The sequence below is a fragment of the Penicillium coprophilum genome (assembly GCF_028826855.1).
Source record: "Penicillium coprophilum strain IBT 35676 chromosome Unknown utg000004l_segment0_segment0, whole genome shotgun sequence".
Taxonomy (NCBI): Eukaryota; Fungi; Ascomycota; class Eurotiomycetes; order Eurotiales; family Aspergillaceae; genus Penicillium; species Penicillium coprophilum.
In genome coordinates this window covers 7,247,170-7,271,742 of record NW_026622723.1, presented here as the reverse complement: position 1 = coordinate 7,271,742, position 24,573 = coordinate 7,247,170, and the positions used below count along the sequence as shown (strand labels likewise).

At 49.8% G+C, this 24,573-nt stretch overlaps 11 protein-coding genes across 11 annotated transcripts; 8 read left to right on the top strand and 3 right to left on the bottom strand.

The window, feature by feature from the left end:
• Positions 1–243: 243 nt before the first annotated feature.
• ppt1 (protein serine/threonine phosphatase PPT1) lies at positions 244–1,961 on the top strand (the record flags this gene model as incomplete). Its single annotated transcript, XM_056678315.1, has 5 exons — positions 244–393; positions 492–572; positions 653–1,088; positions 1,137–1,867; positions 1,926–1,961. The coding sequence occupies 5 exons, from the start codon at positions 244–246 to the stop codon at positions 1,959–1,961; spliced, it is 1,434 nt and encodes a 477-aa protein (XP_056533315.1).
• A 223-nt stretch (positions 1,962–2,184) lies between these two features.
• On the top strand, positions 2,185–3,920 carry N7500_007170 (damage-control phosphatase ARMT1 family protein; the record flags this gene model as incomplete). Its single annotated transcript, XM_056678314.1, has 7 exons — positions 2,185–2,206; positions 2,255–2,325; positions 2,390–2,520; positions 2,585–2,697; positions 2,769–3,347; positions 3,398–3,627; positions 3,690–3,920. The coding sequence occupies 7 exons, from the start codon at positions 2,185–2,187 to the stop codon at positions 3,918–3,920; spliced, it is 1,377 nt and encodes a 458-aa protein (XP_056533314.1).
• A 756-nt stretch (positions 3,921–4,676) lies between these two features.
• Positions 4,677–6,873, bottom strand: N7500_007169 (uncharacterized protein; the record flags this gene model as incomplete). The annotated part of the gene is made up of 2 exons (XM_056678313.1): positions 4,677–6,778; positions 6,828–6,873. 2 exons carry the CDS (start codon positions 6,871–6,873, stop codon positions 4,677–4,679), a joined length of 2,148 nt encoding a protein of 715 aa, XP_056533313.1.
• A 546-nt stretch (positions 6,874–7,419) lies between these two features.
• On the top strand, positions 7,420–7,815 carry N7500_007168 (DUF4267 domain-containing protein; the record flags this gene model as incomplete). The annotated part of the gene is made up of 1 exon (XM_056678312.1): positions 7,420–7,815. The coding sequence occupies one exon, from the start codon at positions 7,420–7,422 to the stop codon at positions 7,813–7,815; it is 396 nt and encodes a 131-aa protein (XP_056533312.1).
• Positions 7,816–8,319: 504 nt separating this feature from the next.
• On the top strand, positions 8,320–13,400 carry cpcC (putative protein kinase (Gcn2); the record flags this gene model as incomplete). The annotated part of the gene is made up of 7 exons (XM_056678311.1): positions 8,320–8,499; positions 8,552–10,615; positions 10,671–11,000; positions 11,053–12,055; positions 12,111–12,535; positions 12,593–13,031; positions 13,102–13,400. 7 exons carry the CDS (start codon positions 8,320–8,322, stop codon positions 13,398–13,400), a joined length of 4,740 nt encoding a protein of 1,579 aa, XP_056533311.1.
• A 358-nt stretch (positions 13,401–13,758) lies between these two features.
• On the bottom strand, positions 13,759–15,467 carry cwc2 (active spliceosome conformation promoter CWC2; the record flags this gene model as incomplete). Its single annotated transcript, XM_056678310.1, has 8 exons — positions 13,759–14,223; positions 14,285–14,321; positions 14,377–14,502; positions 14,554–14,621; positions 14,691–14,719; positions 14,783–14,808; positions 14,906–14,983; positions 15,052–15,467. Coding segments are annotated over 8 exons (1,245 nt in total), but the record flags the coding sequence as incomplete, so codon positions are not given.
• A 167-nt stretch (positions 15,468–15,634) lies between these two features.
• On the top strand, positions 15,635–17,238 carry N7500_007165 (uncharacterized protein; the record flags this gene model as incomplete). Its single annotated transcript, XM_056678309.1, has 10 exons — positions 15,635–15,663; positions 15,713–15,741; positions 15,794–15,808; positions 15,864–15,888; positions 15,943–16,264; positions 16,322–16,431; positions 16,487–16,632; positions 16,690–16,747; positions 16,806–16,970; positions 17,031–17,238. The coding sequence occupies 10 exons, from the start codon at positions 15,635–15,637 to the stop codon at positions 17,236–17,238; spliced, it is 1,107 nt and encodes a 368-aa protein (XP_056533309.1).
• Positions 17,239–17,436: 198 nt separating this feature from the next.
• Positions 17,437–18,789, bottom strand: cpa1 (carbamoyl-phosphate synthase (glutamine-hydrolyzing) CPA1; the record flags this gene model as incomplete). The annotated part of the gene is made up of 1 exon (XM_056678308.1): positions 17,437–18,789. One exon carries the CDS (start codon positions 18,787–18,789, stop codon positions 17,437–17,439), a length of 1,353 nt encoding a protein of 450 aa, XP_056533308.1.
• An 865-nt stretch (positions 18,790–19,654) lies between these two features.
• On the top strand, positions 19,655–20,478 carry N7500_007163 (uncharacterized protein; the record flags this gene model as incomplete). Its single annotated transcript, XM_056678307.1, has 2 exons — positions 19,655–20,189; positions 20,237–20,478. The coding sequence occupies 2 exons, from the start codon at positions 19,655–19,657 to the stop codon at positions 20,476–20,478; spliced, it is 777 nt and encodes a 258-aa protein (XP_056533307.1).
• A 146-nt stretch (positions 20,479–20,624) lies between these two features.
• On the top strand, positions 20,625–22,523 carry N7500_007162 (putative C6 transcription factor; the record flags this gene model as incomplete). The annotated part of the gene is made up of 1 exon (XM_056678306.1): positions 20,625–22,523. The coding sequence occupies one exon, from the start codon at positions 20,625–20,627 to the stop codon at positions 22,521–22,523; it is 1,899 nt and encodes a 632-aa protein (XP_056533306.1).
• Positions 22,524–23,265: 742 nt separating this feature from the next.
• Positions 23,266–24,513, top strand: N7500_007161 (putative DnaJ domain protein Psi; the record flags this gene model as incomplete). The annotated part of the gene is made up of 3 exons (XM_056678305.1): positions 23,266–23,413; positions 23,470–24,149; positions 24,217–24,513. The coding sequence occupies 3 exons, from the start codon at positions 23,266–23,268 to the stop codon at positions 24,511–24,513; spliced, it is 1,125 nt and encodes a 374-aa protein (XP_056533305.1).
• Positions 24,514–24,573: the final 60 nt, after the last annotated feature.

Here is a 24,573-nt window from a genome sequence, read left to right as displayed (position 1 = left end):
AAAAAGAACATGGGAGAAGCAGGAACCAGACTCTCTCTGTGTCTCTCATTTTTTTTTTTCTAAACCACGCTCTCATCTTTCTTTTCTTCTCTCTTAATCTATACTGGATCTAGAGGAGTTTTCTTCTTTTCTGAATTTGTCTCTTTTCTCTTCTCCATATAATTATCACCGTTTCCTCCGCACCCTTGTTTCGCACCGATAATCGCTGTCTCGTGCCCCTCGCGTTTTCGTCTCCCCGCCCAAATGGCTACCGATCAAGAAGAGGCCACTGCGCTCAAGTTGCAGGGCAACAAGGCTTTTGCTCAACATGACTGGCCTGTCGCAGTCGACTTTTATAACCAGGCTATTGCTAAATACGACAAGGATCCATCCTTCTTCTGCAACCGGGCCCAGGTGTGTTTCTGACGATCGTGGTGGCACATTCTTAAGAGTCGCGTGTGCGCTGGTTAGGATTGACATGGCTAACAATCTTATTTTGTTTTGTGTTATAGGCTCAAATTAAGCTTGAAGCTTTCGGCTTTGCTATTGCAGATGCAACCAAGGCAATCGAATTGGATCCCAACTATGTTAAGGTTAGTCGGTATTCCTAGCCACTAGGAGCGACAACTTATACCTACAGACGAAGGAGTGCTAAAATCCATGTTTATCACAGGCCTACTGGAGACGTGCCCTTGCCAATACTGCCATTCTAAGCTACAAGGAGGCCCTGAAGGACTTCAAGGCCGTGGTCAGACGCGAACCGGGCAACCAGAACGCCAAGTTGAAGACTGCCGAGTGCGAGAAGCTCGTGCGCCGCAGAGATTTCGAGCGCGCCATTGAGATTGCAGACCCCCCTTCTGCTTTTGCGGATCTGGATATCGATGCTATCAAGGTTGAGGAGGATTATGATGGTGTGCGCCTTGGCGAACAGATGTCGCAGGAGTTCATCGATGATATGATTCAGCGCTTTAAGGATGGAAAGAAGATCCATCGCAAATTTGTCTTCCAGATCATCAAGGCTGTCAAGGATTTGGTATACAACGAGCCAACGATGGTGGAAATTGGCGTGGAATCGGGCAAGAAGCTGACAGTATGCGGTGATACGCACGGTATGTATTATCCATGTTCGCCGAGTGAACCATTTGCTGATTGAACAGGCCAATACTTTGACTTACTCGAGATTTTCCGACGAAATGGTGCCCCCTCCGATACTCACGCTTATCTCTTCAACGGTGACTTTGTTGACCGTGGCTCATGGTCCTGCGAAATCGCACTGCTGCTCTATGCATACAAGTGGCTGCGCCCCAATGGTCTTTTCCTTAACCGTGGAAATCACGAGACGGATGATATGAATAAGGTTTACGGCTTCGAAGGCGAGTGCAAGGCTAAATATAATGAGCGGGTCTTCAAGGTGTTCTCCGAGTCCTTCTCGGCCCTGCCGCTGGCCACCTTGATTGGCGCAAAGTACCTCGTCCTACACGGCGGTCTCTTCTCCGATGACAAAATCAAGTTGGATGATATCCGCAAGCTCAACCGCCACAACCAGCGCCAGCCTGGCCAAGCGGGCCTGATGATGGAGATGCTTTGGACAGATCCGCAGCCCGAGGCTGGTCGTGGTCCCAGCAAGCGTGGTGTCGGTCTCCAATTTGGTCCTGATGTGACCAAGCGTTTCTGTGAAAACAACGGCCTAGAGGCCATCATTCGCTCCCACGAAGTGCGGATGGGCGGTTACGAGGTCGAGCACGATGGTCGTTGCATCACCGTCTTTTCCGCTCCCAAGTACTGCGACTCGACTGAAAATAAGGGTGCCTACATCAACATTGGCCCCGAGCTCAAGCTTGCATATGAAGTCTTCGAAGCAGTGCCCCACCCTGATATCAAGCCGATGGTAAGATTATGACCTCCAAACTTCTAGATCATCGAATTTCCCCAGCTAACTGGCTTAGGCATACGCGAATAACTCTATCCTTTCGGGAATGTGATCGTATATTTGATTTTCAAGCGCGGCGTTGCCCAAGAGATCTACCTAGAATTGACATTCCAAATGTATTTATGTTAACGTGCATGAATGTTGTACTTCGAGTAGCTCTTATCTCTGACGTCGCCAACTGTATACTTCACACCGCTTTTGCCCCGCGCCGTCCCTCTATTCTGCCGCTTTAACTTCTTTTCGTCCTCGGTCTAGACACATCTTACATAGCAGTCATGGAATTCGATCCTAAGACCCGTGAGTGTTCTTGCTCAGTCATGTAATATGCTCGACTAATCTGAGCAGCCCAGTACCTCACCTCCGACAAGACGAGCTTCGCCTCGATCTCGGCCAACGAGCGGTGGCCTGTTATCATCGTGAGCTTGCGACAGACATTCGATAGCCTGAGGATCAATTACTGAATTTATGTGACCACTATAGACTGGCGCCATTGATGACCTTCACCGCACTGTTGTAGGTGTCAATGACGATGAGAAAGCCAACGAAGGCAAAAACATTATTGCCAATCTGGCCAAGTTGAAGTATGAGCTTCAGCATAACCGACAACTGACGTGAGACCTTTCATCTAATATGCTCGAAATATGGAGATATATCTGACATGCATATTGCGGCTAGTCCCCTGGATGACGACGGACACCCAGATATCGCCTCGTATAACAAGGAGCTAGAGGAGCGCGGAAACCCCCACTGGCACAATGTGTCCTGGCTTTATTCAGAGTGTTACCTCTGTACGACCAACACCCCAATTCAATATGCAATTAGAAGAACAACTGCAATACTGACCAGATGACTATCATAGACCGCCGCATAGAAGCCCTCTTCGCGCTGTCCAAGCATTGGAAGGGCTACGACGTGTTCGCCCGCCAGAAGATGGACACATTCAAGTCATCCCGTCCCGCGGTACTAGAACTCGCTGCGAGATACCGTGAATTAGCGATAGATGCAGAGTCAGGGAAAGCACGAGAAAACAAGTCACCAGAGGAAAGCGAGGAGGCAGAGAAGCTTCTTTTCTCAGAGATGTGCGAGATCTGCCTCTGGGGTAATGCCACTGATCTGTCGCTTCTGACATCTCTCACCTATGAGGATATCCAGAAACTGCAAGGCTCCGAGGCACGCAAAGCATCGCAGAAGAACATCATTGTTAATGACCTCGATGCTGCTTTCGAGGCAATGCAAAAGGCGCGGAGAGAGAAGAAAGATGGCGAGCGCCGCGTCGACATCGTCTTAGACAACTCTGGATTCGAGTTATTCGTTGACCTAATTCTCGGTGGATACTTGCTATCCACCGGACTGGCGACCAGCGTCGTGCTTCACCCCAAGCGCCTGCCATGGTTTGTTTCGGATGTTACGCCGAAGGATTTCTCCGATCTGCTCAACAGTATGGTCGACCCGCAGGCCTTTTACACAGCAGCCGATGATTCGGGCAAGACATTCCCCCTCTTTCCGAGAAGGAGGTTTCCGACGTGAAATTCCTCTTTGAGCAGTGGAGTCAGTTCCATCAGGATGGTAAGCTGATTCTGCGTCCACACGCTTTCTGGACCACCCAGGGCGGCTACTGGCGCATGCCATTTGTGGCACCAGAGCTGTTCGAAGATCTGAAGGAGAGCGAGCTTGTTTTGTTTAAGGGCGACCTGAACTATCGAAAGTTGGTCAACGATGTATGTCCAACGTTCTTTGCTTTTCTTTTTTTCACTTTGGATTTCTCGCTAACAACAAGCAGGCTGAATGGGATCCCACCACCCCCTTTACAGAAGCCATCGGCCCGCTTGGCCCCAAGTCCGGGATCCGTGTTCTAGCCTTCCGCACTTGCAAGGCTGATACCGTTGTCGGTCTGCCCTCTGGTATGGACGAGAAACTCCGCGCACTGCCTGGAGGCGGTGGCTCGGAGTCTCGCAAGTGGGCCTGGAGTGGAAAATGGGCTGTTGTGTCGCTTTCTGACGGCAAGGCCTGAGAGCACACTCGTCGTGATCGACCGTGTCCTACGGCAGAACTTGACTTCTGTTATACACGGGGTAAATATGCCAATATGGGACTTTGTAGATGAGCCACGGCAGTAAAAGACCACAGCTAGAAGTAGACGAGTTGATACGTAATCTAGACTGTGAATAAAGGTGTGATATGATACAATCGCCACTCACCAGTCTCGCTCAAGTAACGAGGGCATTGAAGAGGCTTGCCATAAGAGATACATACATCTCCTTCGGCCATTGGCTTGGATATAAAATTCACCATATAGTAGCCGAAGCTGACACTGAATATGAGCTCGTGGAAACCGTAGTAGATGTCTTCCTAGCTCGAGCCAAACAAATGGATATCAGCGACTATATGATATATAACAACACCGGGGAGTTTCCCATTCGCTTAGCAATGATTCACATATTAATTATATAATTTGCTCAAAGGCTGATGATAGTCATGGCGAGGACTGAGGTGCCACTAATGTCCGGGAAGTCAATAAGGTCTGGTTTACAGGAGGAACAGCGTGGAGAGGTAGTATTGATCGAGAGATTAGAGAAGAGCCACTAATTGAGCAATAATTCAACAACTGTTGTTCGCTGAAAACGTAGATAGTGAGGTAATGGAAAAGAGTAACGCTTATGAACCTGAACACCATCCTATCATGCCCCAAAAGCAACACCTTATGTCCAAATGAGAAGCTGAATACAGACAAAGAGCCAATTAGCGTCACTTGACGTGACCAAAGACTTCAAACATTCTCCTTTCCAGATGCCCTGACTTTACGACTGTCCTTCTGCCTGAGCCGTGACTGGGCAGCAGCAATTCGTTCAGGGGAGAGAGCTTCACGCTTAACATCAGTCAACCCGTACCGCTTGCCCACGCGTTCGCCCGCTGAAACGGTATACCCTGAATACCGGCTGCGAGGCGCAATGCCTGATATTGAATCGAGGGTCGATTTGATATGGGTTCGTTGATGTTGTGTCTTCATATCGCTCAGCCGAGTGTCATCGTCAGCGGGGAGGTTCAGATTCCGATAGGCACGCTGGCCTTCACCGAGTCGGCGTCTTGAGTACGTGCGATTCAGCGACTTCAGGGCCGAGATATCAGGAGGCGAGGATGGAGGGATTTCATCCAACACAGTATTATGGGATTCGTGCCGCGGCTTCAGTAGAATTTCGTTTAGATAATGTGTGACCTCGTCGTCGTCTGCGGCCATATCCCGGGCATTCGGCCTTGTACCAAGTGTACTCAATGCAGTACTGCGTAAAGTGGGTCGTGGATCACGTACTTTGGACCGTGGGCTCGGGCTTAGGGGAAGCTCGATATCTTCGGTGGGCTCTTCTTCAGGGTTTTCAAGACTCTGGCCAGTGAGATCCTGACCGGCAAAGTCAAACACCTGAACGCCCGTGTGGTCTTTCCGAGGGCTTAGAAATTGCCGCTCTGTAGAAGGTAACGCCGGGAAGCGTTCAGTAGAACCAAGTCGCAGCTTCAGAAGGTCAATCTGTTTCTGCATGTGGCGGCGCTCTGCATCGGCTGTATTCCTCAAATTCTCCTCTGAGGCACGGTGCTCTTGGGAGGTCGTTTTGAGCTTTTCTCTGTATTCTTGGATACGCTGCTCCAGCCTGGTCTCTCTCTGCTTGAGCCTTGTTTCCTTGTCCTTCCGTCGACCTTCATATCTGGACATTTCCTGCTTCACTCGAGCTAGCGTTTGCTTCAGAGTGTTATTCTCTTTCTCGAGTGCTTGGGCTTTCTTTTCTGAGCTTTGCGCGAGGTCCTGAAGTGTGCTCAGTTCGGACTGCTGTTGTTGCATCTCCTTGATCTTAGCATTGGCTTGCTCTAATTCTTGCTGTGTTTTGCGAAGCTCGTCCGTTGAGGCATTTGAAAACAGTTGTTCTTTCTTCTTTTGTGTGGTATTTGATGCATCACCCACGACATCATGGCGTTCCAAGGCGTTGCGGAGTGATGTAACTTGCTGCTTGTATTGTAATGCAAGAGCGGTTTGTTTGGTCAAGTCTTGAATCAAGTGCTCCTTATCGGCTGTCGATCCCTCCCCGACCATCGAAGAAGCAAGCCGTGATACCTGCCTTTCCATTTCGGCAACCTTTTCTTCTTCTTCCTTCAGCTTGTCGGCCAGCCGCATAGCTTCTGTATCCTTCTTGCGAGCGTAGGATTTGGCAATCGACCGGTAATGGATCAATTTTTTGATCTCTCGATTGGTCCTCACACGGTAATTGTCGAACTCGGTTTTCCAGTATTTGCCTGACTCCGAGTGTGGGTCCTCCAGGTTGATAGTGATATCTTCATTTTCGAGAGTATCCTTTGACCCAGAGCCTATGACGGACTTCGCTTCTTCTGTGCTTCCATCGGACTTGGCCGGTTCGGAGTTCTTGTTCGCGTTATCGCGTGCATTCATGAGTGTTTGGGTGAGTTTGCTCCTCGGCTTGCCACTTCCATCTGATGTCCCAGACATCCACTGGGTACTAAGGGTTCCGGAAGGATTTGGTGGAGTTTTGGCTGGCTTACTGGCCGAGCCAGGGCGTTTCCCCTCATTGTCGATGACACTCTCGCCAAAGGATACCGTCTTACGACGCAAGGAGGTTCCAGGTGTAACAAGTATACTTTTCGTGGGAGATCCCGTGGGGTTGTAAGTCGCGTCTGGTTTCACGTCGGTGTTGATCTCCGTTGGGACTAGTTTGATCGTATCGCTCTTGCTTCGTTGGTGACTGGACTGTTTCTGGGACGCGTCTTCATCTTCCTCTACTCCCGGAGTGCCAAACAGAGCGCTCTTGAAAGCACGGATCGCAAAGACATGGCCTGGGGTCTCAGGGGGCTCTAGCAGCTTGGAGTCATCTGTAGCACGTTAGACCAAGAGCTTCAAGGGCCAAAGTAATTACCACACCTGTAACCTGTGCTTCTTGCTCGTTCCCCTTGATCCAGTCCAGCATTTTGACAGGGAAGAAACCTCGAAATCCTCTGAGACCAGGTTAAAGGCCAATGTTTATGGTTTGCGCGGTCGGAAAAAGCAGAAGCGCCGATCACTTTATCGATAAGCTCGTGTTCCGCTTCACTTGGTTTTGTTTACGCTTGGCACTTGTTTCGGGGCTTTTTGAAGTTGGGATGTTGGGGCGATTTCTTTTCTTTTCTTCTTTTTGAATTCGAATTTGTGTTGGCAGGCAATGGACTTGGTTGCCAGGATGGCCCTGTTGATCTCGCTAGTGTGTGTTCCATACGTGTGCGAACGACATACTTCATATCATTCAGCGTTGGAGTCGACAACCTCCATTGCAGCCTAGATTAATCCTCGGGTTTTCGATTATTCCCAGGGGGTATCTTACAAATATCCCTTTAACACCCGTGAGGACCACCTAGAGTTTTGGTTCCCCCATAACTCAAAGACTACACTTTGCAGCACTTAAACCCCTGTTGCCTTCAAGCCACTACTTCGTACAGATACAAGAACATCAAACATAAGACTGGCTTGGCAGAATAAGATGCCTCTTTCCCATTCGGTTGTTCTCCGCTTGGCTGCCAGTGCCATTGCAACCACATTTGTCGGATTCGGCATCAACGCTATCCTACGTCCAGACCATGCTCTCACATTCTTCGAGTTCCAGCCACCTACCTCTGTATTAGACAAGCATATGGTTGACAGTTTGATGGCAATCTATGGGGTCCGAGACATCTTCATGGGGGCCGCTATATATGTGGCTTCGTACTTTGGCACCCGGTCAACGCTGGGCTGGATTTTGATTGCCGCTAGCAGCGTTGCATTTGCAGATGGTGTCGTGTGTTGGACCCATGGTCAAGGACAGTGGAATCACTGGGGATACGCACCAATGGTTGCTGTGGCTGGCAGCTTGTTGCTCGGGGTCTTCGATCGTATGTGATGGTCACGGCTGGAACAAAGAGAACAGGAGCAGAAACGATCGACTATTGCGGTGACAATAATTGCCACCTTTCTCGGTATATGCCAGCTCACCAGCTCACCTCATAATGTCTGGGTCCACTATTGGGCAGGGACAATGGTGCTTTGGCTTGACGATGATATACTCAACCTCAAGTTCAACAGACACATGGGTATACCAGCGAATGGCTCTGAAGTAAATATGTTCTCACAATCATGAATTGGAATTCAATCGAGGTATAATATAAGCAATAAATCTGTCAATCCACAATTAATCAACGTGGACGTCACTTATACTAAACATCTCCACTCTATAAATGGAAGGGCGTATGATCTGACCGCCTGTTTATTCTAGCCTCAGAGGGGAGGAAAAAAAAGACCGCCCAATTCTCTTTCCACCTCCCATAAACCTTTCATATTTTATCCACCCTCAATGTCGTACGACGCTCAGGGTCGCTTGTAGGGCGAGCTCTCGCCACGCCCCGCGATGTCTCCCAAACAGAGGAAGAAGCCCTCCCGCCAAAAAAAGCAAACCTCCGATTCCCCCGTGACGTCCCCCATATTTACAACCAATTACCGAGAAATCCACCAGACAGAGGTGGAAGCTCTGCGCTCAATCTACGGCGATGATTTTGAAGAAGTAGAAAATAGGCGGTCGGCCTGGCAGGTGGGTGTACTTTTAGGGCTGCTTGGATCATCCACTAATCCGTGCACTCTAGCAATCCTCCGATGTGACATTCAAGCTTCATTTACGATCCTCTTCGAATCCAGACGTACTTCTCATTCTGTTGGTCGAATTGCCAGCTACATATCCTAAAACAATCCCTAATCTCTCACCGGGAAACCTCGACGGCTTTCGCGATGGAGCACGTTCTCGAATACAGGAAATTCTACGCAACAAGCCAAAATCTCTGCTGGGAAGTGAGATGATCTACGAGCTGGGGGTGTCTATTCAAGATGTTTTGGAGGATGTTGCTCAAGCACAGGCACAAGACAAAGATCTACCCAGCCTCGAAGAGGAGCGCATGGAGCAAGAGGCGGCTGCTCTACAACGTGCAGACCTAGAAAAACAAGAAGAACTTCGGAGACAAAAGGCCGCAGCTGTTGAGGAAGAGCGCGCATTACAAGAAATGCTACAAGACAAGATGCGACAGCGGAACAAGGCTCGCATTTTGAGACGAAAGAGTCGAACTGGCGGCGCGGATATGAGTTATGTTGATGACCTTGTGGAAAGTACACCTGGTGCCATCTGCTTTGATCCACCATTGGCCGTCAACGACACCGATGAGCAGCCGCTGGTCTTCCGTGCCGTTCATGGCAAGACTCTACTGCAAAGCAAACAGGGCAAAAAGACCTTCACCGTCAGGCCTGTCGTGTCTGGGAACCGATGCCACGTTCCGCTGCTTGTTTTGAAGGAGCTTTGCCTCGGCGAGAAGGACTCTGAAGGATTGGCATTCCGTGAGCAGATGCGCACTAGTGAGGATAAGTTGGAGGCTCTCAAGCGATTGCGACACCCCAATCTTGTCGAGTTTGTGGGGTTCAAAATCAATCGCCCAATTGCCGAATTCGATTCACCTGATAATTCTTGGACTGTCTTCGCGCTACTGGAACATGCCAACAAAGGTTCCCTTTCCGAGCTCCTGGACATCGTGGGGACCGTAGCTGTCGACATGCTTCGTGGCTGGATGATTCAGTTACTCGAGGCTCTGGAGTTCTACCATCGCAGTGGGTTTGTGCATGGGAACATTCATTGTGGCCGAGTGTTTCTGTTCAGGACTCCTTCTGGCGAAACTATAGTCAAACTGCAGTCTAGCGTCGAAGAAGCTTTGCCCGGCTCTCCCTGTGGAAAGTCCTCTTTCGCGGCCTCAAAGTCCCCACTTTGGGTACCCCCAGAATTAACGGAGGAGAGTTCCCCTCCCTCCATGAAGACCGATGTCTGGGATCTGGGAATTGTGCTGCTTCAAATGGGCTTTGGAAAGGATGTTCTCCTCAGATACACCTCCGCCAATCAGTTGATGGTGTCTATGGGGCTCTCGCCGCCTCTGCAGGATCTGCTTTGTGAATTTTTCCGCCCGGATCCTAGGAAGCGCCCAACTGCATTCCAACTCCAACCGTCTGAGTTCTTCCGGGTGGATGCACCATTGAAGATGCGAGAAAGAGCATCAGGATCTGTGTCCCTGCAGAGACGGCCACGGCTGGACTCTTTTGGAGCCATGCCGGCTTTCTCACGATACCACCAAGACTTCGATGAGGCAGGCCAGCTAGGCCGCGGTGGATTCGGACAGGTAGTCAAAGCACGGAACAAGCTCGATGGTCGGCTGTATGCAATAAAGAAGATCTCTCAAACATCGGCCGCAGCGCTGAAAGACACGCTTTCCGAAACTATGTTGCTCTCCCGGCTTAATCATCCCTACGTTGTCAGGTACTACACTGCCTGGCTCGAAGAGGACTTCAATCATATCGACGAAGAGGCTATGTCCTCCACCGAAGGCGACCCGTTCGCTAGCCAGGATCACCACGGATTCAGTACAGGAGGCCTTGATTTCATCAGCTCCAGCGGGTATCCAAAAATAGAGTTTGCGGCATCAGATAGCGATGATGAAAACGAAGGAACTTTATCCGACCCTGCCCACCCAGAAACGCCAGAGAGAAACAGGGTCAGTGATGCTGACGATGATTCCGGAAGTGTAGAGGAGATTGAGCTCAGCCGAGTGAGATCTGGCTCTTATGCCAGACCCATTGTAACCACACTCTACATCCAGATGGAATATTGCGAGAAGCATGTAAGTGTTTTGATATCCCTTTGCTCGTTCTTCTGAACTAATGATGCCCCCTAAGACCTTGCGCGATCTAATAAAGGATGATTTGTGCGATGACAACGAGCGTATATGGCGCCTCTTTCGACAAATCCTCGATGGCTTGAGCCATATCCATAGCCACGGAATCATACATCGTGATTTGAAGCCTGACAATATTTTTATCGATGTTGCAAATAACCCCCGCATTGGTGACTTTGGTCTTGCAACAAGTGGTCAATTCACCACAGCCGTGCGTTCGTCCGCAGCCGCCGACTTTGAAGGGGATTTCACTCGCAGTTTGGGTACAACCTACTATGTGGCACCGGAGATGAAATCCGTTGTTTCGGGTCATTACAATGAGAAGGTCGATGTGAGTAGTGAATATACAATTGGCACCACAAGTATAGGCTGACGCGTTCTAGATGTTTTCGCTTGGTGTCATCTTCTTCGAGATGTGTCATCCATTGCCGACTGGTATGGAACGTGATCAAACTCTTCGACAAATTCGAGAAAAGAATCACACACTTCCGCCCACTTTCCAGCAATCTGATAAGTTACTCCAAGGCGAGATCATTGAATCTCTTCTGAGCCATACCCCGAGCGAACGCCCCACAGCCTCCGACCTTTTGTCTAGTGGAAAGATACCGCTTCAGGTCGAGGAAGAGACATTCAGACGGGCTATTGTGCATCTGCTCTCGGATCCAAATTCTCCCGACTACAAAAAGATTCTATCAGCCATCTTTTCTCAGTCGCCTAAGAAATTCGAAGATATTGCTTGGGACATAGACTCGCATGCAGTACCGGCTGCTAACGAGCTCCTTGTTCAAGGCCTGGTCAAGAAGAAGCTAACCTCAATATTCCGAAGACATGGTGCTGTTGAGTCAACAAGACAAATGCTCTTCCCCCGATCCCAGCACTACAATAGCGGTGCAGTCCGCGTGCTGGATGCATCTGGCAATCTTTTACAGTTGCCATATGATCTCACACTCCCAAACGCACGAGCTATTCCAAGACAAGATCACTCACTCGAGAAGACTTTTGCATTCGGCACAGTCTACAGGGAATCAACCCATGGCGGCGAACCACGAACTCACCGCGAAGTTGACTTTGACATCGTGTCCCACAACACCCTGGATCTAGCCTTGAAAGAGGCAGAAGTGATCAAGGTTCTGGATGAAATCATTGAGGAATTCCCGCCTTTGCGGTCTACTCCTATGTGCTTCCTTGTCAACCACTCCGATTTGCTCCAGCTTATCATGGAATTCTGTCGCATTACGCCTACCCAAATTCCAAAGGCCAAGGAGGTTCTCAGTAAATTGAATGTTGGAAAATATAGCATGCAAAAGATTCGAAGTGAACTTCGGGCCCCGGCAATTGGCGTTGCTTCAACTTCATTGGATGATCTTGCCCGTTTCGATTTCAGAGGTACTCAAGCTCGCACACCCAGATCAGGGGCAATACGCTAATGAAGATGATACAGACTCTTTGAAGGAGACACAGCGCAGGCTGCAGAACATCATGGAAGGGACTGAATACGCAGAGCGGATATCACCAATATTCGCTCGCTTGAATGTGCTCATGACCTATTTGCAGAGTTTTGGCGTGAAACGAAAAGTCTACATAAACCCACTCAGCAGTGTTCAAGACAAGTTCTACCGGGGTAGCATTCTGTTCCAGTGTATTTTTGATAGCAAACGACGTGATGTCTTTGCTGCAGGTGGCAGATATGATCGGTTGATCCAGGAATTCTCACCTAATGTCCTATCAAACCGACCACAAGCACATGCTGTGGGTTTCAATCTCGGCTCGGATCGACTACGCTCATCGATGATCGATTACCTGAAAGCCAAGGCTCCATCAAAAGATCCCGAGACAAGTACTGAGTTGTACTGGGGGGCCCGTCGAGTAAGTGACCTTTCATCTCAACTTGTTATGTGTGGTTTTTGCTGATCTTCAACAAAGTGCGATGTGCTTGTTGCTAGCTTTGATGCAACGGTCCTCCGTACAACAGGAGTTAAACTCATCGAAGAACTCTGGTCAAACAATATAAGTGCGGAGCTTGCAGTCGATGCCTCGTCCCTTGAAGAGCTTCTAGCAAAATACAAAGACTCCAATCACCGGTGGATTGTAATTGCTAAACAAGACAGCAAGGAGCGTGGATTTAAAGTTCGGAACCTGATGCGCAAGGAAGAATTCGATATCCGCGCGGCTGAACTTGTGCTGTGGCTTCGATCAGAAGTGCAGGCGCGCCAGCCTCGCGAGGGGACTGCTGACTCCCGGCAATCCCGTCAATTGAGCCAGCAGGATGCTCTCGCGTTCCAGGAGCGGGCAAATGATGTGCGCATCCTAATTCCCCAGCATCGAAGCAAGAAGACAAATCGAAGGAACATTGTTGAGTCAGGTATGTTTACGTTGCAAGTGAATCCGCTCACACTCCAGTCCATCCACTGACCAATTACGTCGTGTTCTAGCTTTACTTTCCTCTCGGGAAGTAGCCGAGAATGCCCGCAACGGCCCCGTCGCTGCCATCGACACCCGCGACGAAGTCCTCGATGCTATTCGGAACACGCGTCTATCCGACGCAGAGAGCTGGCGCAGTGTGATCCAGAACGCACCGCTGACAGAGCGGAAGTATCTCAGTCAAGTGCACGAGCTGCTCGCTGACTTGGCCATGGAAAATCGCACAAACGATACCACAGAAAGCTACACGAATGCTTTTATCTACAACTACCGTACAGGCTCCTGCGTGTACTATGACCTGGGACCCTAGTGAGGAATGATTTTACGACTGGTTGATTTTCAGGGGGAGGGGGAAAGGATGACGGACTGGAGTTGAGTTCACAGCATAAGTCTCAGATCAATGGGACTGGAGGTGTTTGCTTTTGTTTTATGGGTGGGTGTATCTCGTTTTGTTTAACACTCTCAATGCTATGTTTTAGCGAGTGCCCGGGATGATACCATACATGTATTTATGAATGACGCGACGCCCCAAAATCATATTTACGGATATTGTGTATGGAGATGCAGGGAGAGAAATAAACATTTTGACAGAGGTATCGCTGCTGTTGTACATGCAAAAAACTTCGCAATCATGATGGATTTATGTGCCGCAAAAAAATGCACGTAAATCAGTCACTCTCATCGTCGCTGCCATAGGCGACCAACGGCCCGCCAGTAGCCTTTGGTGCCTGTGTCGTTACTACTCCAGCATTAAGACCCCGTAGTGCGGCAACAGCAGAGCTCGAGAAGATGCTATTACTTTGTGGCTGTTCCTCCTGTGCCGGAACCGGAGCAGACTCAATCATCATCGGTTGTTCGGGCGCCTCTAGCTGAGCGGCCCGGCTCGCATCCTCCAATTGCCGGGTTCTGGCTTGCCACACATCATCTGGAACGTTATAGCCCTGTAGCCCGAATGTTCCCTCGATCTTTTTCCGCTTCTTGGCCTCTGGGTCTCGACCTTCGATCTCTGCTACAAAAGCTGCGGGAAGAGCCCGGCGCACAGCCTCGGCAGCTTGCTCTTCTAAGCGGCGTGCCTCGCGCTTCTGTGCCATTGGGTTTGGGTCGACTGTTGCCCATCGTACGTTGAGAATTTCCTACTTTTTGTCAGTATCTTTATCATATATCGCATCTTGCTGGTTGAAATGTTGAACTTACCTCATGGTCCAGGCTTTGGTTTTGCATCGCAACTAGACTGTAGCCATGTGTTAGTTCTGTACAAATATAGTGCTTGGGTAGAGGTATCTTACGCAAACTGCGCGTTACTTTCTGACGAGTAGGTCACAAAAGCCACGCCTCGTCCGGTAAGGACTCTGGTTCTTTCGATTTGACCCCATTCCGCAAAATGCCTTGAGCACACTTCCTCAATGTCATCACTAGATATTTATTAGCAAGAAGATGGGGTATAATGTTTTTGAGGTACTCACGTAACCGTAATCCGACCCACGTAGATGGTCCTATTTTGGCGCGTGAACGAGCCTACTCCGGACATATCCTATTTCAAATATTAGCCATATTTTCATACTGAAGTGGCAGCTTCCATTCAAAAAGACAGGATACTCACTTCCTTGTAATCGCTGTGCTTGTCTCTCCCTGTAGTCTGGAGTCAGTGGCCAGTCTTCAATTGTCAAAAGCAAGGTTGTGAGCAATTCTAACCAAAGCAGTCCATATTCGGATTGAACCTATAGATAACTTGATTAGCTGGATTGTTTTGTATTCGATAAGTCTAACAAAGCGGAAGAAACTTGGAGTCGTGTATGGCATGGGAATCACACTCACATATCATGAATCGTCGGGAGACGATGGAGGTATTCACAGTCTTGACCTTTTACGCAAACACCTCGCGCAAAATGTATGCTAGATGGAAAATGATCAGCAAGATGGCCACGAAAGCCTTGAAAGCCATCAAAGATGGATTTCCTTACCAGAAAAATGAGCCTGGAATGCGATCAGCGCGAGTGTATCCCGAGTCACGCGCAATATTGCAGCGACTAGGCGCAGGCTGGCTGAGGCCATATTTGTCGTCGTTGTCGCCACTTTTGTTGTACCAAATGTTATAGTCAAGTCCAGGCTGCTGCGCGGGCTCAGCTTTGACAGTTGACGGGTCAACTTGTATTCTCGCAGGGCGTTTCTTTCTGCGAATAATTTTGGTTTTTTTGACCGATTGGAGCTGTTGATCTCCTTGCGGAGTGTCGACCACGGCGTCGGTTGTTGCCACAATCATCTCTTCAGTGTTGGCGTCACGGGTTTCGGGGGTGGTAGAAATGGGAGCTGGTGGCTCGGCAACCGACGTATCTGCCATGATCGCGTTTGTGTTGAAGAGGTTGAGTTGTAAGGCTGAGCTTGAGCTTCAAAAAAGGTCGACGTCTTGGGCCGTCGATTGATGTGCTTACATAAGGCTTGGCAAGCTCCCACGTCGGCGGGATTTGGCATTTCCCTCTCGGAGGCACAAGCATCAGAGAAAATATTTAGTGATTTTGCAGGCGACGAGCCTCAAAAACCGACAAAATGGTGAACATCACGGAGAAGATCAAGGAGTGAGTTTCTTGCTCATTGTTGGTGTCTCAATTTGCTGATCTTTTACAGGATCGAGGATGAGATGCGTCGGACGCAGAGTAAGTGTTATCCTCAGACCTAAATTGATATCACCCCGCTAATGACCTACAGAGAACAAGGCCACAGGTAAGACGCTCTTTCGATTAAAGAAAGACCTAATCTAATTTCCAAATTCTCAAAGAATACCATTTGGGTCTATTGAAAGGGTATAGTCTTAATCCCCTGACTTTATTTCAAACATAGACTGACAGCATTTCCAGAAAGCTTGCCAGGCTGAGAGCCCAGCTTCTGGAGCCAGTGGGAGGTGCTGGCTCTGGCGGCGGTGCGGGATTCGATGTCAGCAAGAGCGGCGATGCCCGAGTGGCTCTTGTTGGCTTTCCCTCTGTCGGAAAGTCCACATTTCTGTCTAAAATCACCAAAACCAAGAGTGAGGCTGCAGCCTACTCTTTCACCACTTTGACAGCTATTCCCGGAGTGCTGGAGTATGGTGGTGCTGAGATTCAAATCTTGGATTTGCCGGGTATTATTGAAGGTGCCTCCGAGGGCAAAGGTCGTGGTCGCCAGGTCATTTCGGCCGCAAAGGTGAGCGAGCTAACTTGTTTGATGGAACAATGAACTAAAAATAAGCCATACTCATAGACAAGTGATTTGATCTTGATGGTTTTGGACGCCACAAAGCGTGCCGAACAGCGAGCCTTGCTGGAGGCCGAGCTGGATGCTGTGGGCATTCGGTTGAACAAGGAGCCCCCGTATGTCTTAACTTGTCCGAGTTTTGTATGCACTCAGATACTGACACAATCACAGTAATATCTACCTGAAAATCAAGAAGGCCGGTGGCATGAAGATCTCTTTTGCCACGCCCCCAAAGAATCTGGATGAAAAGATGGTTTACAATGTGCTCCGTGATTACAAGATCCTTAACTGCGAAGTACTCGTTCGAGATGAGAATGGTTTGTGGTGCTTGATACAACAAGAAGGCCAAATTACTGATTGCAACCCCGTTATAGCTACGATCGACGACTTTATCGATGTGATTATGAAGGACCACCGGAAGTACATCCGCTGGTAAGATCGACACTTGATATCCAACTGGCGAATGCTAATTCTTCTTCCTCCCTGCTAGCCTTTACGTCTACAACAAGGTCGACGCCATCGGCCTCGAATTCCTTGATGCCCTTGCCCGCGAGCCTTACACAGCCGTCATGAGTTGTGAACTTGACCTCGGCGTGCAAGATGTTGTCGAACGCATCTGGAAAGAACTGCAACTAATGCGACTTTACACAAAACGGTATGATATATCCATCACTTTGACTTTCATTAGCATATCTCATAATGTCCGTATCTATAGAAAGGGAGAGGAACCCAAGTTCGATGAGGCGCTCATCGTACGCAAGGACTCCACCATTGAGGATGTTTGTGACCAGATTCATCGTACAATCAAGGACACTTTCAAGTATGCGATGGTGTGGGGAGCGAGCGCGAGACATGTTCCGCAGCGGGTAGGATTGTCGCATATGGTTGCCGACGAGGATGTGGTATCCATAGTGGCCAAGTAGAATCTAGGGGCTGAGAGCGATGATGAAAATATTGACACGACTACAAAGACCTTGAATATGAAATTATTGTTTTAATGCTGTTGATTTCATATACCATGCATGAAACTATGAACGAAATACACGAAGAAGATATTCACCCAAACAACCAATTGAACCTCCAAAAACCATAACTCCTGTAACTACTGACGGTTGATATACTTAAGCAGCAGCGGCAAGGGCAGCAGCGGCAATCACGTTCTGCTGGCCGATGGTGGGTTGGACACCCACACGCTCCTTGGCGAGCAGGTCAACCAACATAGGGCTGGGACGGCTGTCCCGCTCGGGGAAAAGGCCAGCCTGGTTGTTCTTGTACTTGAGCACAGAGTCCAAGTAGATGTCGAAGAGGTAGGATGAGTCGAGAGGACCTCCCTTGGCCTCAGGGTGGAACTGGGTACTGAAGATAGGGCGAGACTTGTGGATCATGCCTTCGTTGCTCTGGTCGTTCAGATTGATGAAGTAAGGCTTCCAGTCCGAGGGAAGGGTCGAAGCATCAACGGCGTAACCGTGGTTCTGGCTAGTGATGTGGCAGCGACCGGTGCTAAGGTCAAGAGCGGGAATGTTGTGAGCCCGGTTTCCGTACTTCAGCTTGATGGTGCTGGCACCAGCAGCCAGAGCCAGGAGCTGGTGACCCAGACAGATACCGAAGATAGGAATCTGAGAGGTCTCCATCAAACGCTTGAGGTGGTAGACAGTGTCCTGGCAGTGAGTTGGGTCACCGGGGCCGTTGGAGATGAAGACACCATCAAAGTGGTGGGCGACCTTGTGGATGGGGTAGTCGAAGGGGAAGACAGTGATGCTGGAACCACGGCCGACCAAGCTGCGGAGAATGTTCTCCTTCACACCACAGTCGATGACAGCAACGTGGGAGTTAGGATCAGCAGCAGCAATGTGGAAGGGCTGCTTGGTGCTGACCTGGCGCACCAAGTGGATTTGCTCAGGGTCAGTGAAAGCCTCATCCTCGTTGGCGTCGTACTCTTCGCCAACAGTGATACGGGCGAGAGAAGAGCCTTGCTCACGCAAATAGGTGACAATAGCACGAGTATCGACACCAGAGATGGCAGGAACACCTTCACGAGCACACCACTCGCCCAGGCTCTGGACAGCGGTCCAGTGACTGTATTGTTCGGCGACATCGGCGACAACAACACCAGCTGCCTGGAGATTGGGGGACTCGAAGTACTTCAAAAGTCCATTGGGATCTTTCTCAGCGGAAGGAACACCGTAGTTGCCGATCAGAGGCTGGGTGAAAACCAGGATCTGGCCACGGTATGAAGGATCGGTCAAGGATTCGGGGTATCCAACCAGGGAGGTAGTGAAGACAGCCTCGCCAGAAATGTTGGAGCGGGCACCGAAAGACTTGCCAGAGAACATTGGACCATCACGGATGGTGAAGGTAGCAGGTTCCATAGCGGCACGCTGACGCACAGTGGCCATGAAGCGAGCCTGAACAGGTCGCTTCATGGAGGCGAAGGCGGCCCGAGGAGGCATCGCTTTGAAGAGGTTGGAGATCATTTTTTCTTATATGTGACAATTGTAATTTGAAAGCTTTATGCTATTCAGTTAATGTTGGCTTTCCAAAGGTGGTCCGAGATATAGTCCTGGGAGGTGAAGATCGAGGGTGCCAAACACATAAGCGCGACTGAGCAGTGGGCAGTCAGGGTATGGTAGAGAAAGATGGAGGGTCGCTATTTAGCGGAACATGGGGAAATTTTGGGTTTTGGGTTTTGGAGTAGTGAAGGAAAATGGAGAAGAAGGGGAAACAAGAAGTTTTTCATGTCCGACTCCGTGGGCACGTGCTCTCACCGACTTTGCCGTACTCAGCCAATCGGAGCGCGTCAATATTCCGCTATCGGTTTGGGAAATATCTGACTCATCCAATTGCCGCCTTCCCGAGGTCGGCCCGGACAATGATATCAATCAGGCACATAGAATTCTTTACCAGTTTCAATGGGATCATCTCATCTATAGAACATCGAATTGAAAGATAGGCAGAATCATCTCGAGGATATTTGACTGGGATTCTGTCGACTGTACAACATACACCGTACTATTGCCCCACCAAATGGCACATTGAGTTGTCCTGCAGGTTGAACGCCATTGGCCACTAGGAGGTGCTCAATTATCGATAGGTCTCCTGTGTGGCAAACTCGCCGTTCAATTGGAAAATCTCGGTAGGTTGGATTTGTGTCACATATGGGGTCCCTTTAGGGTCAGGGTGGCAGCGCAGTGCTCAAAGGAAGCAACGTTGGCGTCCAAGGGCAACACCGCGGCACATTATCGAGAAATGGAATTTTGGTAGCAGCAGGTATAAAAACCAAATACAGCCAAAACAATCAGGGCAAGTATCCTCTTGTGTTCTTATTACAGAAATTAAACAATGATTCTATCTCAATATATATCCTATGCTCTACTGGCATTTCTTCTGCCCTCGGCGACTTTTGGACACTCCGTTCTTTCGACCTTTGAAGACGGGACCCAGGGTCCACTCCTGAAGTCAGGATGTGATGATGGCACTGGAATTGTTGACCCAGATGGAAAATGTAATGGCACTGGAGTTGTAGATGACCCAATACCTCATGACCGAGAAGGGTTTAGGTTCGAGAACCCATCTACAGATTGCAAATATGCGTCCCAATACTATATCTGGGACTCCTTCAAACACCTCGAGAAAGACATGAGCAAGCTGTTCACGCTGATCCACAAAAATGTCAGCTTCACCGTTGTCGGGCATCACCCGATCGCCGGCCGCTACCACGACCTAATGCATTTCTATGTAAATGCTCTGCGTCGAGTCAGTATGTTGTTTTTTGACCATGCAGATCTGTTTGAGATCCACCCCCAGGGAATCTATGGCGGATGTAATGCTGAATGGTCGGTGGAGGAGATTCAGTTCAAAGGCGTGATGAATTCCGGTGAGTAAGAAGGTGTTCCTATCTTCAGCGTTGCTGACCCACTACAGGCGACAATTTTGACATCATCAATGTCTGGTTCACACGCTGGGATCGTGGTCAGATGGTGGAGATCCGCACGTACATCGACGCACCGATGATCATGGATGCGCTGCACAAGAATGAAATATGGTGGAATGGCACAACCCTCCGGGATAATCTTCAGTATATGCCAGGGCCGGCGGGAATGCCAGATCTGAAAGAAATTGAGGGAATGATGAGATATCCGGATGGAAGCAAATACAATGATTGAGCCGAGATATGAATGGCGAAGAGAGGAAAACAGCAAGTGTATCTCGTACATCGATGTTGTAGTTGAAATTGGAAAGGGGAGATGTCTAATTTGCTTGGCACCAAATACCCCATCCAACCCCTCGCGATGCTCCTAGTTTTCCAGATATGTCTGAGTCAACGCCTCGCAAGCGCTCGCGTTTAGCCTGCAATTCGTGTCAGTCTCGCAAGCGCAAATGTTCAGGTGAACAGCCTTGTAGCACCTGCGCCCAAACTGGTGCGGAATGCCAATACAGTGCGCGTAAGAAACGCGCCAGATCCCATAGTCTGTATACGAGTCTGCTTGATGAACGACCTACAAATGGCTGGTCCAATACAGCCCCCAAAAATATTAATGCCGCAGCTAGCCCTACGGTACAGACTTCTGCCCACCGTACGAGCAGTTCAGAGGGCGTTACCCATTCCCTACAGGCCAATTCTGGCGCTGCCTTTGTTCGCAAGCTTGGGCTGAAAATCGACCCAGCGCATGCACCAAGATTGCAATTGTTTGCCTGGAATGTTGGCGAGAGGCGGACATCGCCAACAGTATCTTCGGCACTTCCTTCGATTCCTGTCACAGCCCCGACGCCGACGACTATCACAAAAATCATCTCACAGGAAGAGATGCGGCGACTAGCAGCGATTTACTTCGAGAAGGTCGATTCATGTTATACATTCTTGGACCGTAAAATGATTTTCACTCGAATCGCAAAGCGCTGGGAATCTTCGCCTCCTATTGATTCCGCAGAACAACCTTATGACGCTGTACTATGTGGCGTGGCTGCCTTCGGGTATCTATTTTCGCGGCGCGAGATCATAGCAATGGAGCTTAGACTCATTGAGACTGCACGCATTCTACTAGATAAGTGTATACTCGCAGCGGAGATACCCTCGGTCGACATGGTGACAGGCTGGGTGTTGCGTGCTGCATATCTACGCATGACAGCTTCACCACATGCCGCATGGATGGCTAGCTGTACCCTGATGCATCTCATCGAGGCTGCAGGATTGCACCTTGAAACATCTGATCCAGAAGCAGCAGGCCTGCTTCAATCACTGCCCGAGACACACGGCAGCCAAAATGGCGATCTAGGAAGCCAGGGCACCAGCGATCCCGAAACCCGGCAAAGGCTCTTTGGCATGGCTCGTCACCTTAACACATGGATATCCTTTGACCTTGGCCGCTCCCGGGTTATTCTTCACGGCGCCACAGCCCTGTCCCCTACAAAGACGCCCGAATCCCACAAACCACCACACCATGCACCAATACGAGGCCCACGCGCCGACCTCTTCCACCTCCTGCCACTTTCCGAAAACCTCGATCCAACAGGATCATCACCACAGGATCTACCGGAACTCGAAACAGCCCTCACCTCCGTCCTGGACCTCCTCTACTCCGAACCGTCCCTAATCTTAGTCCAATGCAATCTGATGCTCTGCATCTTTCGTCGTCTCCGCGCTCTCAATCCACACGGTCCGTTATCCTCTAATCTCCTTGAGCGTGTCCTTGCACTGGCTAGCCGTGGACTCCGCGCAGCACGAGGAATGGTTGCCTCGACCTGTCCCTGGCACCAAGTTGCCAACGTCCCTTTTCAGGTCGTTTGCTCGCTCTTAGCGATCGACAATCGGGCTGCGTTAGCGCTGCTTGCCGACGCGATGCAGACTCTGCGTGAAGTTCTCACTGCGTACGATACATCTTCTATGCGTGAGGCATATTCAACAGCATACCTACTTATTGCGTTGCATCAACGAAGAAAGGAAGATGATACCCGTGCTCTTGCCGAGGTTTTGCGGGTCAATGCTGCTGCGGCGCCCGCCGATGACCAGACCGATAGGCAGATTGCACAGAGCGTGTTATCCGATCAGAGTCAAAGGCATGAGCAAACTGCGCCAGATGTGTCGGTAACAGACGCAGAGTTCTCGTGGCTGGGTGACTTGATGATTGACATGCCTAGTCTGCAGAACTTTGATCTGGATCAATTTTTAATGACGGATGTTCCATGGCCTTTACCGGAGATGGGGATTTGAAGTCTGACTATACACCCTTCTACCTAGGTACTCCCACAAATTCGTAGTTGCCCTTGCCTTCGGGGAGTACCGAGACCTCCTTCCTAATCGGGACATACCAAAAACCATACCGTTTATTCTCGCTCCTTGTTCCTCACTTTGGGTTCCATCCTCATCGTATTCCGGTTATGACACAGAGCAATATGAAATGTGGAGCGATAACGTGGGATAAATTGAGGAGAATAGATAGACACGGGTATCTCCAAATGTCTAGTTGCTACACCAACAAGGTGGAATTGTAGATATATACATAGAATGCAAAGTGATGTTGAGAGTGATAATACAAAATAAGCCTCTAAATACCGCAGATTCACCTAGGCAGAGGGGGGTTATATATCGAAGCTTCTCGAAACTTCCAAAGTCGCACACGTCAAGACTTAATCCCTGACGTCACACACCTGGAGACTGGATCACTGACATTTGACATTCAAGTACACTCGGGCTGGCCTTTTACTCCGTTTTCTTCTCTTCACATAAACCTGTGTGTTTCCAGGTTCTTTTATTCCCTAATCCCTCCACTTTTCAGTCTCAACTTTTCTACATCACTTGCGACCATCAAATCACACCGACTCTCTCTTCTCAAGATTCCGCTTCCATCAGGAATCACCGTTCAGAAGTGTGCATCTCCAGTTTGTTAACGACCTTTTGTGAACCGCATTTTCTTTTTGCTCTTTCCACATAAGACTCAGCTTTACCCCGCACTATGGTTGCCGAGACCAAGCTCTACGATGCCTTGAGCGTCAAGCCCGATGCCACACAAGATCAGATTAAGAAAGCATATCACAAGGCAGCTTTGAAGCACCACCCAGACAAGAACAAGGACAATCCCAATGCTGCTGATAAATTCAAAGGTATGTTACCCCGCACAGTTTCGGGTTGCCACACATGACTAACAATCCCTTAACAGAAGTATCGCAAGCCTATGAGGTCCTATCCGATCCCGAAAAGCGCAAGGTTTACGACCAGTTCGGACTCGAGTACCTGATGCGCGGCGGGCCCCCTCCGCCACCGCCAGGGGGAGGCGGAGGCGGAGCCGGCGGCATGCCCGGAGGATTCAACTTCGGCGGCATGGGTGGTGGCATGCCCGGAGGCGGAAGCAGAAAGTTCCATTTCTCAACTGGCCCCGGCGGCGGCGGTGGGTTCAGTTTCAGCAATGCAGACGACATCTTCCGCAACTTTGCCAAGGCTGGCGGGGGCGGGGGCGGGGGCGGCGGCATGGGTGGTATGGACATGGACGATGAAGATCTTATCTCGATGCTTGGAGGAGGACTGGGCGGCGGTGGCGGCGGCGCAGGCTTCCGTAGTGCCCGTCCTGGATACGCGAAACCCAAGCGCGCACCTACACCTGAGCCGACTATAATCGAAAAAGACCTGCCCCTAACTTTGGAGGAAATCTTCACCGGTACCTCTAAGAAGGTCAAGACAAAGAGCAAAGCCTTCGACAAGATGGGCAAGCTCACTACCAAGGAGGTGACTTTGGAAGCCAATATCAAACCTGGCCTGCGCGCTGGCTCGAAAATCAAGTACAGAAATATTGGCGATCAGGAAGAAGGGGGCCGGCAGGATGTTCATCTGATCGTGAAAGAGGTATGAGCTCGCTCCTGGCTACAGTGATAAGCATATTTGATGAACTAAAACTAACACCTCCTTACAGATCGATCATCCTACTTTCAAGCGCTCTGGTGACAATCTTATCACTACGGTCGACCTCAGCCTGAAGGAAGCACTGACCGGTTGGGATCGCATTGTTCGCACCATTGATGGAAAGTCAATTCGCGTGTCTAAGCCCGGTCCAACCCAGCCCGGCCGTGAAGAGCGTTATCCCGGTCTAGGTATGGTGAGCTCTAAGAACCCCAAGGAGCGCGGCGACCTGGTTGTTCGGGCCAACGTCACCTTCCCCACTAGCTTGAGTGCCTCCCAAAAAGACATTCTCCGGGATGTGCTGCCTTGAAATGGTTTAATCTAATTGCATATACTTGGCGTTTGGGGTGAGACGGGTTGGCGTATCTAA